At 37.0% G+C, this 18,978-nt stretch overlaps 1 protein-coding gene across 1 annotated transcript in view; it reads left to right on the forward strand.

The window, feature by feature from the left end:
- Positions 1-18,978, forward strand: part of LOC140171251 (protein polybromo-1-like) — an 82,237-nt gene that overhangs the window by 49,100 nt on the left and 14,159 nt on the right. Inside the window, exons 22-34 of the mRNA XM_072194480.1 lie at positions 50-117; positions 406-544; positions 1,042-1,221; positions 5,655-5,813; positions 7,514-7,674; positions 8,211-8,383; positions 9,220-9,386; positions 10,163-10,333; positions 11,804-11,920; positions 14,163-14,306; positions 15,339-15,438; positions 17,400-17,466; positions 18,556-18,648. Of these exons, the coding sequence (XP_072050581.1) occupies positions 50-117; positions 406-544; positions 1,042-1,221; positions 5,655-5,813; positions 7,514-7,674; positions 8,211-8,383; positions 9,220-9,386; positions 10,163-10,333; positions 11,804-11,920; positions 14,163-14,306; positions 15,339-15,438; positions 17,400-17,466; positions 18,556-18,648 (1,739 nt within the window). The remainder of the gene's footprint in view (positions 1-49; positions 118-405; positions 545-1,041; positions 1,222-5,654; positions 5,814-7,513; positions 7,675-8,210; positions 8,384-9,219; positions 9,387-10,162; positions 10,334-11,803; positions 11,921-14,162; positions 14,307-15,338; positions 15,439-17,399; positions 17,467-18,555; positions 18,649-18,978) is intronic.

Below are 18,978 nucleotides of genomic sequence, written 5' to 3' on the forward strand. Positions count from 1 at the left end.
TTCATTTGTTGGTTTGGTTTAAATTTTCTGCATGTTTTGTGTATTACAGGGCGATGATGGTTTAGTTGTGCAGGGACAAACTTACAGAGCTGGTGATTTTGTCTATGTGGAACCAAGGTAAGATGAACATTTATTAGCAACAAGCTCAAAAGATTTACAATTTAACAATTTTTTTCAAGTGAATGTTCATACATGTTGATAGTTAAACAGCAAGTTAAGTTTAAACAGTCATTCAAGACAGAATTAATTGAGAACTAACCTCAATACATGTATTTCGACGTGTGACACACATCCTCATCAGGAGAACTTCAAAGATGTTGTGAAGGATTTTGGGATCTCGTCACGGTTGAGTTTCGGCGTGTGTCTTCATTCATGTTCTTTCATGTTTATTTTCTTCTCGTTTAGTGACAAGACCTTGAAGCCCCATATTGTGTGCATTGAGAAGCTATGGAAAGACCCAGATGGTGAAGCGTGGCTGCATGGTAACTGGTTTCTGAGACCCAATGAAACATTCCATCTGGCTACTAGGAAATTCCTGGAAAAGGTAAGAGACACATCAAATGTGAATTCTAATCTAATTAGTAATGAATAGGGTACCAATGGATGAATCCAAAGGATGTTACACCAGTTTCCCAAAAGACCTTTTAAAAAAGGTCCAAATTTTCGAAAGGTCCAAATTTTCATCCCAGCTACATACACTTTTAAGTACATATCATTAGATTTACTTTGAGAACAGTTAAATGTCAAAAATATAAATTTTTAATAATTTGCCATAAAATTTCTATTATATCGTCAGTTTAAAAAAATCAGTATTATTTGATATCAGAAGGGGCCATTCCTTGTATTCAGAATGCAGTTTGCTGTGTCTGATGTGTTCTCAGGTCACACAAAAATACTGTGCAAACATCGTTATCGGAGCCCTTAAGCGCCCTGGGCTCTTAATGGAACAAATATGATACTTTGGTATCATTTCCATTATCTTTTAAGCTTGTTAGCAAAACACACTGTAACAGTTTGTCATTTTGCATTTGTTATCCACAGGAAGTTTTCAAGAGTGACTACTACAACAAAGTCAAGATGTCACAGCATGTGATCAGTAAATGCCACGTCATGTTTGTCAAAGATTATTTCAAAAATAAACCTGACAACTTTGATGAGAATGATGTGTTTGTCTGCGAGTCAAGATACTCGGCTAAGGCAAAGGCTTTCAAGAAAATTAAGGTTAGTTGCCACATGTGTTAATGCATACCATCATTTGATTCTAGCTATTTAGTGGTGTCTTAGTTTCCATTGGTAGTCAAGTTTCATGTTCTTTCAAAAGGGCATACCAGGAAAAGTTTACAACAAAGAAATATTGAGAACAATGTGCATGACTAAAGAAGACTAAATAAATGTGAAGTGTCATGTCAAAAGGAGACACTTTTGGGCAGGTTATCAATTTTGAGGTTTTTACATATCTTAAATAAAGAGATATTTTGCTCCACAACGCAGTTTTCCCCAATGAAATCGGACATTCCTAAGCGAAGATATTGAGTTCGTAAGTTATGGTATTATAAAATTGGAAATTGAGATATCAGCCTTTGAAAATATTATTGACAATGTTGAGAGTAGGAATTACCTTGAAAAATGTCTCAAAAAATACCAGATGCCAGTTCCATTCCAGAGTACGGACAAATTGCCCTTCTATGTGTGTGTGTGTACACCCACATGATCAGGTTAGCATGCATGATTCATATCTATCACTGTGAAATCCAACGTGGTGCTGCTCTGAACTTGAGCCGAGACAGGCTATAGTCAGGGTGCAAAGCCACATTTACTACCAGTGCTCAGTTATTTGTGTATGGTTGTTTGTAGCAATCTGTATTTATCAGTATGCAGGAATGAAAACAATTCAGTGGGCTCTACTTGTTTACTTAATTTTTTATAACATTGGACAAATGGGCAGGCATACCCAATATTGAAAAAGTCAATATATTGAAGGATTTTTCTTGTAGGCAGTATTCATAGCCATGGATAAAAACTCAACTTGACAGCACAAAATATTATGTGCTCTGTCAACCGAGAGATTTAACTTTACATTGATAATTGTTACGAGTCGTACTTGACTCAAGGCCAAAATCACCTTTTTCCCGAACTCACACGAATGCACAACACAAATACACTGTTTGTTTAAGCTAACAAAATCTAAGTCTTTAATTGAAAACAGAGTATGATTGGTACATATAATAACAATATCGCATATACAATAAAATCACACAATGACAGTTTTACTATATCAGTACTTAACCAGCTGTCTTCTTGTTGGTGATCCTAGAGTTCTTGCAATGTTCTGGACGACTGATGTAATATATCCTTATTCACTTGTCCTCACGAAAATCAGCGATGTCCATAGTACACTTGCATTTATAAATCCTTGCGTATAAAATCCTCATACGAAAATGATGATGCTTCCTCCAATCTCCTTTGCGCTGCTATCTCCACGAATGTATCTCCTTGCGCTGCTTTCTCCAAAAATGGTGTTTCTTTCACCAATCACTCTTTTCCAGGGAACAGGTTTCTTTAACACAGCTCCGCTGTTTTTGACAGATGCGTGGCCTTCACAAACCCAGCAAACTCCAGCAATTTGACAGAAGAACTTTTAATCCTTTGATGAGGAAGAGCACTTTTGTGTGCTCGCTGTCTTCTTCGTTGCTGTATTAAAATTCGCTCACTTCTTCGCTATATAAACTGGTTAAATGTACTTCTTTTTTGAAGCACGAAGACCATCACACACATGTGGAGTTTTCAATCTCACATGACATTCTGTAAAGTCCCAACAAAAGCCTCAAGCTTTTTATATCAGTACTCATGCAAAAAACCCATCATCTATAAATAAACCATTACTTCAATCACATTTTCACAACATTGCTGCAATCTTGGGATTTCCCAAGATTAATTATACACATTCACCTTTCACATTACATCACTTCCTGGGGGGTTTTCCTGATGGTGCAATAATGAACTGGGGCTTTCCAAGTTCCAAACATAGCTCTGACTTTGTTTACAATAATTTGGGGGAATACCAAAATGACTTTCCACACCATTGTCTTGCACGTACAAGGGGGATTCCCATCTCATGAAATACTTTCAGCTTGTAAACAAAGTTAAATAATCAAAATAAAATTAAATTACTCAGGGCACATCACACCCTCCCCCTTAAAAGAAGAAAGTTCGAATGTAATGAAAACTTTCTTAAATGTTTTCTTCTTTTACATCAACTTCAACATTTTATCAACTTTGAGTATTTAACTCATCATACACAGTGACTACTTGTCACACATGTTCCCTTTTAAAGGAAATTTTTGTTTATCAGCCCTTTTTATGCAATTCTGGACAGGGCATCAGCCATTACATTGTCTTTTCCCTTAATATGTTTGATGTCCAGATTGTACTCTTGCAAGGTCAAACTCCACCTCACCAGTCTTTGGTTTTTGTTCTTCATCCTGTTGATGAAGGTGAGGGATTGTGATCTGTGAAAACAAGCACAGGGTATACTGTGGTACCCAAATACACATCAAAATGTAGCAATGCTAATAGCAATGCTAGACACTCCTTCTCAATTGTGGAGTAATTTCTCTGGTGCTTGTTGAATTTCCTTGAAAAGTAACAAATGGGGTGATCTATTTGATCTTCACCCTCTTGCATCACAACACCTCCACAGCCTATGTCACTGGCATCAACAGTCAACTTGAACTGCTTCTGAAAATCAGGTGCAGTAAGTACTGGTGAACTCATGAGTATTGATTTGACTTTGTGAAAAGCATTTTCACACTGTTCTGACCAAATGAATTTTGCATCTTTCTTCAACAAATCAGTCAAAGGACTTGCTATCTCTGAAAAGTTTGGACAGAACTTTCTATAATAGCCAACCATTCCTAGAAATCTCATGAGTGCCTTCTTGTTTACAGGTGTGGGGTATTGCTCAATTGCTTCAACTTTGGCTTTGATAGGTTTCACCTGACCTTGACCTACAACAGATCCTAAGTATGTGACTGTGGCATGGCAAAACTCACTTTTTACCAGATTGACTGTCAACTGCACTTCAGACAGCTTCTCAAACAATTGATGGAGTTGTTCCATGTGTTGTTCCCAAGTTTGACTGTAAACAATCAAATCATCTACATACGCTTCACATCCCTCTATGTCTGCCACAATTTGATTTACCATTCTCTGAAAGGTTGCGGGTGCATTTTTCAACCCAAATGGCATAACTTTGTACTGGTAAAGACCAAATGGTGTACAAAAAGCAGAAATCTCTTTGGCACGGTCTGTGAGTGGAACCTGCCAGTACCCTTTCAAAAGATCAAATTTGTTAACAAATTTTGCATTCCCAATTTTGTCTATGCAATCATCAATTCTTGGAATTGGGTACGAGTCTGTCTTTGAATGAACATTTGCAGCTCTCATGTCTGCGACCAATCGGTATGAACCATCAGGCTTGGGAACAAGTATACACGGTGAACTCCATTCACTACTACTTGGTTCTATGATATCATTGTCTAGCATATAATTGATCTCATTTTTGAGATGTTCCATTTTCAATGGATTGACTCTGTAAGGATGCTGCTTGCTTGGTTTTGTATCACCAACATCTACGTCCTGAAATGCAGCATTCGTTCTACTTGGCGTATCAGGAAATATATTGTCAAATTTGTGAATCAAATTTGCAATTTGACTTTGTTGATCTTGAGAAAGATGACCTAACTTTGAGTCCAAATTAGTGAGCACATCAGAATTGTTCAATTTTACATTATACTCTTTGTGCTCCAGCTCTTTATCCTGGTCAAATGTGACATCAGAATTATCATCTTTACTCTTGTCTACATTGGCGATTTTGTCTACATCGGCATGTTTGTCTACATTATCAGCATGTTTTACTGTACACACAGGTTTTGGAATGCCACTGTCACTTCTTTCAACATACAGATGCGTGGCCTTCACAAACCCAGCAAACTCCAGCAATTTGACAGAAGAACTTTTAATCCTTTGATGAGGAAGAGCACTTTTGTGTGCTCGCTGTCTTCTTCGTTGCTGTATTAAAATTAGCTCAATTATTGGCTATATAAACTGGTTAAATGTACTTCTTTTTTGAAGCACGAAGACCATCACACACATGTGGAGTTTTCAATCTCACATGACATTCTGTAAAGTCCCAACAAAAGCCTCAAGCTTTTTATATCAGTACTCATGCAAAAAACCCATCATCTATAAATAAACCATTACTTCAATCACATTTTCACAACATTGCTGCAATCTTGGGATTTCCCAAGATTAATTATACACATTCACCTTTCACATTACATCACTTCCTGGGGGTTTTCCTGATGGTGCAATAATGAACTGGGGCTTTCCAAGTTCCAAACATAGCTCTGACTTTGTTTACAATAATTTGGGGGAATACCAAAATGACTTTCCACACCATTGTCTTGCACATACAAGGGGGTTTCCCATCTCATGAAATACTTTCAGCTTGTAAACAAAGTTAAATAATCAAATTAAATTAAATTACTCAGGGCACATCACATAATAGAAAAGAATAAAGGAGGAAAACTGTGTAGCATATTATGTGGTTATGATAAATTTTAAATATTTTGACTTTTTCTTATCCTTGGTAGATTTGGCCAGCACCAGCAGGTAGCGCCAAGATTGTCTCTCGTGAGGAGCCTCTGTCTAAGATCCGTGTGCAGTCTGTGTTTGCTGATGGTAATGCCCCTAACTTGCCTGTGATGGAAAATGCTGATGAGCATTGGACTGTGTTTGATAAGGAGAGAGAGGTAAGTCAATGCATCTGTAGAAGGGGCGTAGGGAGAAGATAGGAATAGGGGATGGGGTAGGTGTAAGGTAGAGGCTCTGCCTAAGATCTGTGTGCAGTCTGTGTTTGCTGATGGTAATGCTCCAAACTTGCCTGTGATGGAAAATGCTGATGAGCATTGGACTGTGTTTGATAAGGAGAGAGAGGTAAGTCAATGCATCTGTAGAAGGGGCGTAGGGAGAAGATAGGAATAGGGGATGGGGTAGGTGTAGGGTAGAGCCTCTGCCTAAGATCTGTGTGCAGTCTGTGTTTGCTGATGGTAATGCTCCCAACTTGCCTGTGATGGAAAATGCTGATGAGCATTGGACTGTGTTTGATAAGGAGAGAGAGGTAAGTCAATGCATCTGTAGAAGGGGCGTAGGGAGAAGATAGGAATAGGGGATGGGGTAGGTGTAAGGTAGAGCCTCTGCCTAAGATCTGTGTGCAGTCTGTGTTTGCTGATGGTAATGCTCCCAACTTGCCTGTGATGGAAAATGCTGATGAGCATTGGACTGTGTTTGATAAGGATAGAGAGGTAAGTCAATGTATCTCATCAGTAGAAGGGGCGTAGGGAGAAGATAGGAATAGGGGATGGGGTAGGTGTAAGGTAGAGCCTCTGCCTAAGATCTGTGTGCAGTCTGTGTTTGCTGATGGTAATGCTCCCAACTTGCCTGTGATGGAAAATTCTGATGAGCATTGGACTGTGTTTGATAAGGAGAGAGAGGTAGATCAACTGTCCTTTTTGATGATGTCATGTGATTGACAGTTTGACGTCTTAGGATGTTACAATGTTGCCCCTCTCCCTTGGACTATCCTAGGCACCGGAGTTTCGCGCGATTTAAAACGGCAAAATGCGCTGGCCACTTTTCAAAATGCGCCAAAATGCGCCAAAAAATAGGTCAAAAAGCGCTAAAATGCGTGATCCCATGTTATCAATGCAAAACACGAGAAAAACATCGGTAAAACCATGGCCTGTCAATCAATTACTGAACGACTTCGGTTCATTTCCAGTTTCTGGAAAAATAAAAATAAAGATGGCGACCATCACAAATCGTCGATCGAAATGTCGAAAGCAAGGGCAAATTTCCCCACATTATGCTTGGTTTAATGATCGTTATTTGTATTTTGATGTACATAAGTGAAGTTAGAACCAATATTGCGTGAATTTTCTTGTAAATGCTGCCGATTTGGGGCATAAAATCGTAAGTTTTAACTTTAAGCTTATCGATGGGTCAAAATCGTGAACATTCTCGATGGAACCCAAAATGCGCTTTGGACACCCAAATGCGCGAAAATGTGCGCTTTTGCGCGAACCGCGCAAAACTCCGGTGCCTAGACTATCCCAATTGTAGAGGAGATATCTTCACATCATCACCATCTGAATCAGCATCAGCATCGTTTTATCTATGACTACGTATGAATACCCACTTGTGTATTTATGCCACATGTGTAAAAAATATGATAGGTAGTGTAAAATCTTTCAATTTTATGTAAATTGTGATTATGCTATAGCAAAAAAGACTAACTTTTCTTTAACTTATAAATGAGAGCCAGTGAATACTATTCTTTAACTTGTATATGAGAGTCAATGAATACTATTCTTTAGGCCATCCTTATTTAAACCTTGCACCTTCAGTCTACGAGTTGTATGCTCTAGTAATTGTTTTTTGATTTTCTCCCCAGGATATGGAAGCAGATGTTGCTAATGGTGAAGAGGACTGTGTGTACTTTGAACAACTCAATTTCAATCACTATGTCTACAAGTTGGGAGACTGTGTGTACCTACGATCTGACCAAGATAAGCCTTTCATTGCCCGCATAGATCAAATGTGGAAAGACTCCAAGTAGGTCTCATTTTTTCTTGTTCAAAATATCAAAATATGTATTTTTTGATTCTGTAGGCCACAACCTTTTTTTTTTTTTTTTTTTTTTTTTTTTATTACATTCGACTGAAGTCAGGCAAAGCCCACTGGTGCTTGAAGACTACTAAATTAAAGTGATACCATCTGAGTATGACAGGACAGGGATATGGGAAGAGGCCCGATTTTAGAAGCAGGAGGAAAACCAGAACACCCGGAGAAAAACCTGCAAGGACGAGCATGGATTGGCAACCAAACTCACTTGTGGCACCGCGGGGAATTGAACCTGGGTGGCAGTGATGAGAAGCAAGTGAGAAGACCACTACACTAACCCCTTCTTGACTCCCGTATGTGGTTTTGATCCCTGTACATAGCCTTACTTAACGCACACATGTAGAAAACTCCAAAATTAATCTGTGTGGATGCAAGAATGTTGTCAAAATTGTTTACATTTCATGGTATGTAGACAGATATTTGCATCTTACTTTATTAATTCAGATTATATGTTTGTTTTCTCCCAGTGGTGATCCATGGTTCAGAGGCCCATGGTTTGTACGTCCATCTGAAATAGACCATCCACCCACGCGTATGTTCTATAGAAACGAGGTGTTCTTAAGCAGCATTGAAGACTTTAACCCAATGAGGAGTATCTGTGGCAAGTGTACTGTGTTGGCCTACAAGGATTATATTGTCTGTGAGTAGCAAACATATTATAGTAAATCTGAGGCAGATTTCACTACAATCGGAGACCGAATACAAAAAGACTATTTTGCGTCTGACGTCTCTGTAAATCAAACTCTCCATCACCTTTGATTGGTTAGGCCAAAAAAAAAAAAAGGTTCGTCTCTCAAAGCTTATGCAGCGTTTGTAAAATCCCACGATTTGACCAAAAACAAATGCGGAAATTTTTTTTATTTCAAAAAAAAATTGTTGTTTTTTTTTCCAGAAAAAAATCGGCGAAAATCAGACTTTTCTCTCAAAATACCATGAAAAAAAGTTGGGAATAAAAAAAAAAAAAAAAAAATCGCATTTCGCATTTGTTTTTAAATTTCTCGTGAGCTTTGAGACAAACCTTTTTTTTTTGGCCTTAGTATTGCCTAATAAAAAGAAAAGGTTGATTCATCTGGGGCCTTAATTGGTGAAAAGGAATTGCTGAAAATGGCGAAAAATTATGGTACTTTACAATGCAAAATGCAACTTTTCTAGACATTATTAACTTAACATGGTGCTTAAGGAAAGAAAGTTTCCTGTTATGAAGACCTAATTTTTGAAACAGTTTGTATGGTTGAAGATGTAAATTAACCGCTGTTTTACCCCCACATTCAGAAACTGTTCAATCACCATGACAAATCTTAAACAAATCGCAAACTGGTAATTTTATCTCTGGCATCGATTATAGAAACATTTCAAATTCTGTCAGGCATATTGTTCACTCTGGTATAGTTTTTACATGATCATGACCAAAGAAATTGATCTGGATATAACTCTGTGGATTTGATCACCGACTTACTTTTACTTGCGTCTCTTTAGCTCGGCCAACCGAATTCAACGAGGAGGACGTGTACGTGGTTGAATCTAGCTACAAGGAGGCGGAACGTTCCATTCGCAAGATCAAAGCACTCAAGAGATACCAAGTGTCTAATAAGGTCATCGATGACGAGGTCTACTTCTTCAAGAAACCTATCACACCCATCAAGGTAGGATCACTCTCACAAAATGTGGAACTAGTTCTCCCACAATATGTGATGCGATCAAGCAAAATCAGTCGAAACTCAGAAATATTAGATTTTCCGTTTCTTATAGGATAGTAAAAAGCATTTACAAAAATGGATTTTGCAGAAAACCCCATTACAATTGAACAACCAGTTCCAAAGATATGAGAAATTAAAGAGTTTCTAAAACAATAGGAAACAAAAGAAAATATTTCCTTTGTTTGGTTATATCTCAAAATCAATATTTCAGAGTTCCGACCGATTTTGCTTGATCGCATCACATATGTGGAACTAGTTGTAGCAAGAAAAGCAAATACATAAGAAAATTCTCTACAAATTCATACATATATAGACATTATTTATGCTATAAATATGGTCTTGGTGTCATTTAAAATCCTATTTACATGTGTATACAGGAACAGCCCATTGATCTGAAGGGCCATTAGTTCAAAAGGGTTCAAGTTTAGGTTTATGCCATTTTAGGTTAGGAATAAGGTTAGGGATAATGTTAGGGTCAGGGTTACTGTTAGGGTTAGTTTAAGTTTTAGTATTAGAGTTGTGGTTATTTTTGGGGTTTAGGATTAGGGCTTAGGTTTATGGGTTAGGGTGAGGATAAGATAACTAAGTTACTAGGTTTTTAGACTAATGACTCTTCGGATTTTACACCTGTAACCCGTGTATGTTACTATATAATTCTTAAAGTTAACCATATTAAATACACCAATGCCTCAACATGTGTATCCCAATGTTATTGATTGCAGGAACCATCACCACTGCTTCGTCAGGAAGTGGAGAATGAGGAGTCATCGGAAGAGGATCGTGCCACGGTAACCACAGTGGATAAGTTGGATAACATTGAGACGGAATCCAAGAAGACTGATGATGATGTGGAGTCAAGCTCTATTGCATCTACTCCTGCTAGAGTGAAAACAGTAAGGACATATGGGTTGCTTACGGCCTCATGCGATAGTTCTAAAATGACTACCATATTACAGCAACAGTAGCTTCATTTGCATATTTAGGGCTATCGTATGAGGCTTTCCCATGATATAGTTGTGTAAGGAAGCACAGTGGGAAAGACTGACACCCTAAGAAATTAGGATTGGGGTTATAGGATTAGGGTTAAGTTAAGATTTTGGGGTTAGGATTAGGGTTGAATTAAGGTTTTGGGGTTAGGATTAGGGTTAGTATTATAGGTAGGGTTGTGATAAGGATTTGGCTTTTTTTAAATCGTCTTTCTTATTTAACCTGGGCCAATCATTTTCAGACAGTTCTCCCATGATGTTAATGGTAGGGTGTACTGACAGCCGGGCATTACCCTGATCAGAGCTGGCTGCGAGGTCTTTACTAATACTATTCACTGTATCTGTCCAGCAGTTCAAATGCTGTAATGAAGAGAATGTATAATAAATGTTTTGATATCCACCAGGAATTGAACCAGTGACCTCTTGCACCAGGGTCAAAGAACCTAACCAATGGGCCATGCTGGTCTCTAGGCTTATGGTTAGGATTTAGAGATTAGGGTTGGTGTTATGGATGGGGTGGTGGCTACCATTCTAAAGTTGCTCCCAAAAATGGTATCTGTAAGACTTTTTCTGAAAATAATCAGTCCCAGTTTATGATTGTGCAAACCATACAGAGCACATACAGTCAGCACAATAAGTTCGTTTATGAATCATGATTGACTTTAAACCAAGTTATGAAACTAAAACCGTTTGAAGATACAAATTCAAAAGTTGATAATTTCACTTTCTGTCAATGTTTAAAATAGCAAGCCCTATTGTCGGTGGCACATGCCATAAGCCATTGTGACCGAACACAACGGTGTGTGATTTTGTAAATTGGCTCAAGTGTGTAAAACAAAATAGGCTAGTACTAGATCATGATCTAAACATGCCTGTGTGCTTATTCAAGGATTCAAGAATTCCTAATTAGTATTTAATTTTAATAACTTGTATCAGCATTATTCTGAAACTTCATTAATATATTTCTGTCTTTGTTGTTTAGAAGTGTAGTAGAAATATATGTGTATTTCATCACATATTGCAGTGACAGCTGAAGACCATGTGATAGTCACATGGTATTGTTATGATGTGATAATCACATGGTGTACATATGATTTATTTGAATAATATTCATACAATCCTCACTTGATCCGCATAAAATATCCATATTGTACAGAAAGCTAGGCATGCTAGTGGTTTCATCTTATATGCCAGCGAAGTCCGAGCCGAGGTGAAATCTAGCAACCCGGACATGTCATTTGGTGACGTGAGCCGATTAATCGGATCGGATGTAAGTAACATACTAACAGCGCCCTCACATCATGCCTTCTCATGAAATCACACTTTGCTGTGCACTTTTTTTTCCTTTCTCTCAACTGCTTTATTTTGTTAATTTAGCCTAAACCGCGTCATGCTAGCGGCTACATCTTATATGCAAGCGAGGTACGGTCGTTGGCCAAGCAACAAAATCCGGAATTTTCATTTGGGGAAATCAGTCGGCTAATTGGGTCTGATGTAAGTAACCATTACATTTCATGCTGCCTGCTTCAATTATGCTAATATGGAAAAAATGGTGTATCTTATATTTACTTTACGAACATGAAGGATTTAACTTGACAATAAGAGGTAGATACTTTCTTTTGAAAAAGTATGTGCTATACAGTTAACCCCCTGAGCACTACCTGCCAATCTAACATTGCCTCTGATTGGTCAATTACATGATATCTTCACTTAAATCACCAATCATAATGGAGCTTTGCAAATAATTCACCCTAATTTTGTTGCGTGGTGAAATTATTCTAACAATGGTGCCGATTGGTCCAATTGATAATGAAAACTTCGGCAGGTAGTTCTCATGGGGTTAAGCAACCTAAGGCAAAAGACAGTAACATTGTTTTAAACCTGTTTCCACCTGAATCAAATAGAAAAATGAACCTCAAAAGGAAGTAAATTTATAGTGATGTAAATAAAAGTTACACCTTTTTTACCTTATTAGGGCCAAAATAACCTAAAGTATTAGCTACATTGGGCTATTCCGATTGAAATCCATACACCCCCATATGAATGATATTACCTTAATCGCCCACACAGGGAAGGTTAATTTTAAATTGGGATTGCCTGATTGGGTGTCTCCATTTGAAATCTACACCCCTTGTGGGAGATTAAGGCTATATCTTTCATAGGTGGTGTATGGATATCAACTGGAATAGCTACATTGTCTACAGTAGGTTTGATATCTGCTGAGTTTGACTGGAAAATGACTTTATTGCTGGTAATTATGCTATCACTAACAAAGAGCAATCATTGGTGGATAATGAGAAGATATTGTTGGCTATTTAGTAAATCATTTGACTTTAACAAAATAAAACTGATTGAAAAACACACCAGTACATCTAGAATCTCACAAAAAAAATCAGTGCAAGTTTTCATAAACTCCCATCCATTGAATGAAATGGCTCAGATCCGTTGCACGTATCACCTCATGTCACATTCACTGTTTCACAGGAACTGAAATTGAATTTTGTTGGCCCATTATTCAATTGATAGGGTGATTGATTGATTGATTGATTGATTGATTGATTGATTGATTGATTGATTGATTGATTGATTGATTGATTGATTGATTGATTGATCGATTGATCGATCAATTGTTGGTCGGTAGGTTGGTCTGGATCAATCAATGAACGAATGAATGATTGATTGATTGATTGATTGATCGATCAATTGTTGGTCGGTAGGTTGGTCTGGATCAATCAATGAACGAATGAATGATTGATTGATTGATTGATTGATCAATCGGTAGACAGTAGATTGATTGATTAATTGATTGGTTGATGGATTGATTGATCAATCCCGCTGATCATCAATCACACTTGTGAGGTTGGAAGTCACTTTTTAAACTACCATTTTGTTGTGGTACTTAACACACCATACTGATATATGGTACATTGTTGGTAATTTGTCCTGTTTACGTCATTAATGTCTGAAAGGTGATCATGTGCTTCATATTAATCAATTCATGCTTCATTGATATTAACAGTTTTTGTGAGAGGCATTTAACACTGATGCATTTTAATATTTAATGTCGTGTAAAGAATGACCATGTGTTTTGCAACTGCTGATTTGAAATAATACTATCAATCTTTCTTTCTTGTTATGGTCATTTGCAGGTATGATAAATTTGATAATTATTAACTAATTTTTTGTAAAACCTTGGCCTACAAACATAATCACAATTTTCTTCATGTTTTGACAATTAAATATGAGATTCATGCAAAAATATAAAGAATTTAAATAATGCAAACAATATAACGATACAAGGTGATAAAAAAACAAAGCCTGTTGTATGGGCAGACAAGACTTTATAAACATATTTTTAAAATTTCTTGAATTACAATTTTTTAGTCACATCTAATACATATTGGCCAAAGAACGAGGTTTTATTCTTTGCATGTACAGTTAAAAAAAACCAAAAAAAAACAAAACTCCAAAATGCAAAATCGGTGTCGGTCGGGTCTGTAGAACAGGATTTTTTTTGTCACCAAGGTACAGCTTATATGACAGAGATGCCACTTTTCCTGATTTATCAGGAATTCCTGATTTTTGCCAATTTTAGACATAAATTCAGGATTTTTTGGCAATGAATGAGTGGCTACGCTTTGCAACTTCCTGATTTTTTTTCAACTAGCAAGTGGCATCTCTGATATGATAAACATGCATTATTCTATTGTGATTATTTTGATGCGTCTTTGCTCAGTGGAGAAATCTACCTCCGGATGAGAAACTACAGTATGAAGAGAGAGCACAAGCCATTGCAATAGAGAAGGAGAGAGAGAAATCAGAGAGTGGTACCAGCTCACCTGCACCTACACCTAGGGGACCTGCTGCTGGCACTATACCGGTAAGTCAACATACAAATATAATGTGTGTTTTGTTAAATATAAGACAGAGTTGATAGGGAAGTTAAATCCTTAATGCACAATCTTTTTGAAATTTTTAGATTTTTCTTTTTTCTTCCAAAATGATAAAAATAAAAATTTGCAAAGAAACATCATCATAAACTTCACCTCTTATCACTCGAAATATCTCACACTTTTTGGATTAGGATGCCGACTGCGGCCTCAGAGTTAGTCTCCTACGCAGCCAGTTAAGGAGCGTAACCAAACTGGCTTCATAGGAGACCAATATTTCCGATCGTTCCAACTTATTATCATAATCTGAAAAATTATGATAATATGTTGGACCAACAGAAAATCATCCCGTTTTACTACAAATAGGGCGAATTTGACAGTTTGCTCACAGATATAAGTTGGAACATGTGTAAGTATTACAAATATGCCAAAAATCGGTTTTGAAAAAAATAAAGGTATATTCTGAAAAAAGATAGTACATTAAGGCTTTAAGTCAATAGATAAGCTGCTAGACTCTTTGACAGTATAGGCTTTATGCCCTATAGTAGTGTCATATTCAAAGACTTGTTCAAAGTCCTGGCATACGTCTAAGCGCTCAGAATTTTTAGTGGATGTTACTCTTAATTATTTGTTAAATCTTATGTTAATTTTTGATAATTGGATTATGAAATAGATTAGAAAATGTGTTTGCATAAACTGGTATTAGATTTTGTACAAATCTTTTGGCCTGATTTGCACAACATAGAAAACACAGTCTATCACTCGTGTTTGGCCCTTATTTCTACAATTTGGCCAAATAATTATACTGTTATTGCCAGTTAGGCCCCACTTTAGGAGTAGGATCAAGTTGTGTTTTATTTGGCAAGACAAGATAATATCTTTTTAATCCCACAAAATTAGTGCTTTATTTTTCTGGAATTGGGAGTAAAATAAACCGGTAGTGGAAAATAATTTATTGACCTTAAAATTATGAAGCTGTAGATCTTTTTTAAAAATGTTTTTTTTTTACAAATTGGATTCAGGTATTTGAATGTTTATGGAACGGATGTGATTATCAGTTTGAAGACCAAGATGACTTGCTTACCCATGTCACAGAGTCATCAGGACATCTACAACCACAGAGTAAGTTATTATGCAAAGATCTTTTCTCCCATACTCAACCCTATGGAATCCCCTGCCAGTACATTGGTAAAACCAGGATTAGCAAAGCTTGGAGGTTAATATGCGGATTCAGGGTTTGTGCCGAAATTCCTCCCCACAATGCAATATGCGTATTGCATAACAAAGAATATTGATTAACCTCCGAACTGTATCTATTGTTATGCAAAACGCTTATTGCATTGTGGGAAGGAATTTCGGCACAAATTGACTTCCGGTAGAGAAACCCTAAATCCGTGTATTGATATCTTGCTAAATTACACTACCTAATTATAGTTCTGCTGTTACAGCCAGGATCAGCCTTACAAATATGTTATGTGTGCAAATGTAAGATATTATATATTCAAATATTTGAATTAGGTAGCTCATAATGAGATCCAGATATCACAGTATCTACAATTTCCAAGGAGATTAGTTTCAAAGAGTCCCAGCTCAGATTGTAATCCTATAGTAAATCCACTACCGTAAAATTCCGTCTACAAGCATATATGCTTCTAAATGAGGGGTTTTTTTTACGAAAGAGACAAAAGGCAAATACCCCCCACAAACACATTACAATAAGATGGGTCTTACAATAATACGCGTTTGTACAGCCGCTTATATCAGTAATATAGTTGTTCAAACTCCAAATATTGCTTTTGTGGAGAGTGTCTGCCACTCGTCTCTTTCGTCAAAAAACCCTCGTTTAGAGGCATATATATGCTTGTATAGGGGTATCAAAAAGTTTTAGAAATGCCCAGAAGTGAAAGAGCTATATCAATGAAATTTTGTCAGTGCAATCACTGGTCCTTATGTACATTATGGTCCAAAAATGGTCTCATAGGTATGTTTACTTTTTTACAGGTGGCACTAGATGCCAATAACCCGCTGCCCCAGTTACTGCGCATAAACTGCAAGATTGAGAAAATTGAGGCAAGCAGCATTATTAAGATCCTGCTTTTGAAGGGTTGCAGTGCCTAGAAAATTGATGATGAAATGAAAGTTATCTTCGGTGGTGATTGTGATATGTCACTGTCGCCTTTTGGAAAAGGAATTTTTATTTCATCACAGATTTTCTGGGCACTGTAACCCTTAAAATGGAACTTAATCATGCTGCATGCCTCAATTTTCTCCATTTTGCTGGTTATTGGGGTTACATAGGCAGGTAGTGACATCTAGCTCCTGTAACAAAAGTAAACATACCTATGAGACCATTTTTGGACCATAATGTACATAAGGTCCAGTGATTGCACTGACAAAATTTCATTGATATAGCTCTTTCACTTCTGGGCGATTTCTAAAACTTTTTGATACCCCCTCGTAGACAAGGTTTTACGGTATATTGGTTTATTATACATGGGGATCAAAATAGTGTGTTTGTGTGTTTAAGCTTAAGTCTTACCAAGGTTTGTGCATGTAGGGCTGTGTGCATGTTACAAGCACAACGTATTACATGCACTACACAAACAAGCGCACACTTAACATCCATTGCTGGACGGACACATGGTGAAATAATCCAAATCTACACTATTTTGCCCTCTGTGAGCAATGCAAACATGGTGGAGTTGGGACTCCTTGTGTCCTATCTCATTGACTATTTCAGAGTAAGTCATTATTTCTGCAAATCAAAAATACATAAATAATCATGTTTATTTATTTATTTTATTTAGTCAATTTAGTGAATGGTTGGAGCGAACAAATTAGAGGGGGAAAATGCAGGTTAAGTTATGTTTGCCTGCAATTTGGACAATTACAAAAAGAGGTCCAAGTGCAAACACAAGTTGCATCAAAGGTGCGAGCAAATTTGGACTGGTAAAACAACAAAACTTGTTGCTTAAATGAAGTTAGAATGATGTAAGTTAGTAGTAAGCGAGAACTTGATTGACACATCTTAGTTACTGTAATACAAATTGACATTTGATGACTTGATGATTGTGTTCATATAGGTACTGAGAGTGGAGAGGTTGAGTACCCATGCAGGTGGAAGAGCTGTGCTCGCAACAGGAAGAACCAGTAAGTAATCACTACTAGACTGGACACTTCAAGTTAATAGACCTTTTCAAATCAAAATTATTTGAAGACACCTGCTTTTTGTTAATGGATGACCCAGTTTATAATTACGGGGTCATCAATGCTAGCACAAAAGCAACTAGTTAGCCTGAACACAAATCTGCATGAAAGACACAATGAAGCGTGGGTATGTCTTGTGTAAGAGATGTTTACGTTGCCAGTATTCAATGAAAGACACAATGAAGCGTGGGTATGTCTTGTGTAAGAGATGTTTACGTTGCCAGTATTCAATGAAAGACACGATGAAGCGTGGCTATGTCTTGTGTAAGAGATGTTTACGTTGCCAATATTCAATTTGTCCAAATCAGAAGTATCGAAAAAATGATGAGCATTTCCACTTTTCTTGATGCATGATAATTCAATATGGCAGAGTTCTTGAATGGCAGTGTACAAACTAACAGTATTGAAGTTTTGGCTGAAATGATTGAAACCAGGCAGATAGGAAGGTAGAAATAAAAGAAATCAAGGAAAACACAATCTTGATGAAATCACATTTGATTTCCTGACTATTGCAGTCATTCAATCATTCTTTATTCGTAAAAAAAGCACAAAGAATGCACAAGAAACTGATTCAGTGTAAAAATCATAACCTAATTACGTGTGAGGCATATGTGATGCGATCAAGCAAAATCAGTCGGAATTTTGTTTCCTTTTGATTTGGAAAGTCTTTAATTGCTCATATCTTTGGAACTGGTTGCTCAATTGCAAATGGGATTTTCTGCAAAATGCAGCTTTGTAAATGCTTGTTACTATCCTATAAGAAACTGAAAATTTAATATTCCCGAGGACAGACTGATTTTGCAAGATCGCATCACATATTAGAAAACAATTCAACAAAAAATTACAAACCTAAATAATTATCGAAGCCTGAAAAATGAATAAGCCGGAAGCAAGAGAATACCTCCAAGGAATCATGTTAATTGACAAATCTTAATTGCCAGCCCACTGCATTTACCTACTTTCATACCTGTATATGATCTATGCAATGCTATATATTGACCCTGCTTTGTATTTTTTGCTGGTTCCCATCAGGCCTTTCCCGATGCTGTCTCGTCTGATTCGTCATAGCAAGGAGGTTCATGTGAAGGGATCCTCTAAGTACCTTCACCCACATCAACTAAGCAGGTAAGTAGAATGACACTTTATTACAAGAATGATTTTTAGAAAACATAATGTCATCTGCTGTACAATATTGGTTTTTTGGATGATCAAGCCATAGAATAATAACAAACAGGCGATGCAGTAACTGGCAACATCCAGCATCATCTGTTCCATGAAATGTGAATGTCTTGATGTCTTTCACGTAAATGCAAAGGCATGTAACTCTCTGCTTAACTTGTTAGACATGAAGAATAGGATGTCTTCAGCTAACCCAATTATTCTTCACATAGTATTCTATGGGAGAGGGGTTTTTTTTGCTCTCATATCAAAGGGATTACAATACTGACTGGAAAC

Source organism: Amphiura filiformis, chromosome 15 (assembly GCF_039555335.1).
Source record: "Amphiura filiformis chromosome 15, Afil_fr2py, whole genome shotgun sequence".
Lineage (NCBI taxonomy): Eukaryota > Metazoa > Echinodermata > Ophiuroidea > Amphilepidida > Amphiuridae > Amphiura > Amphiura filiformis.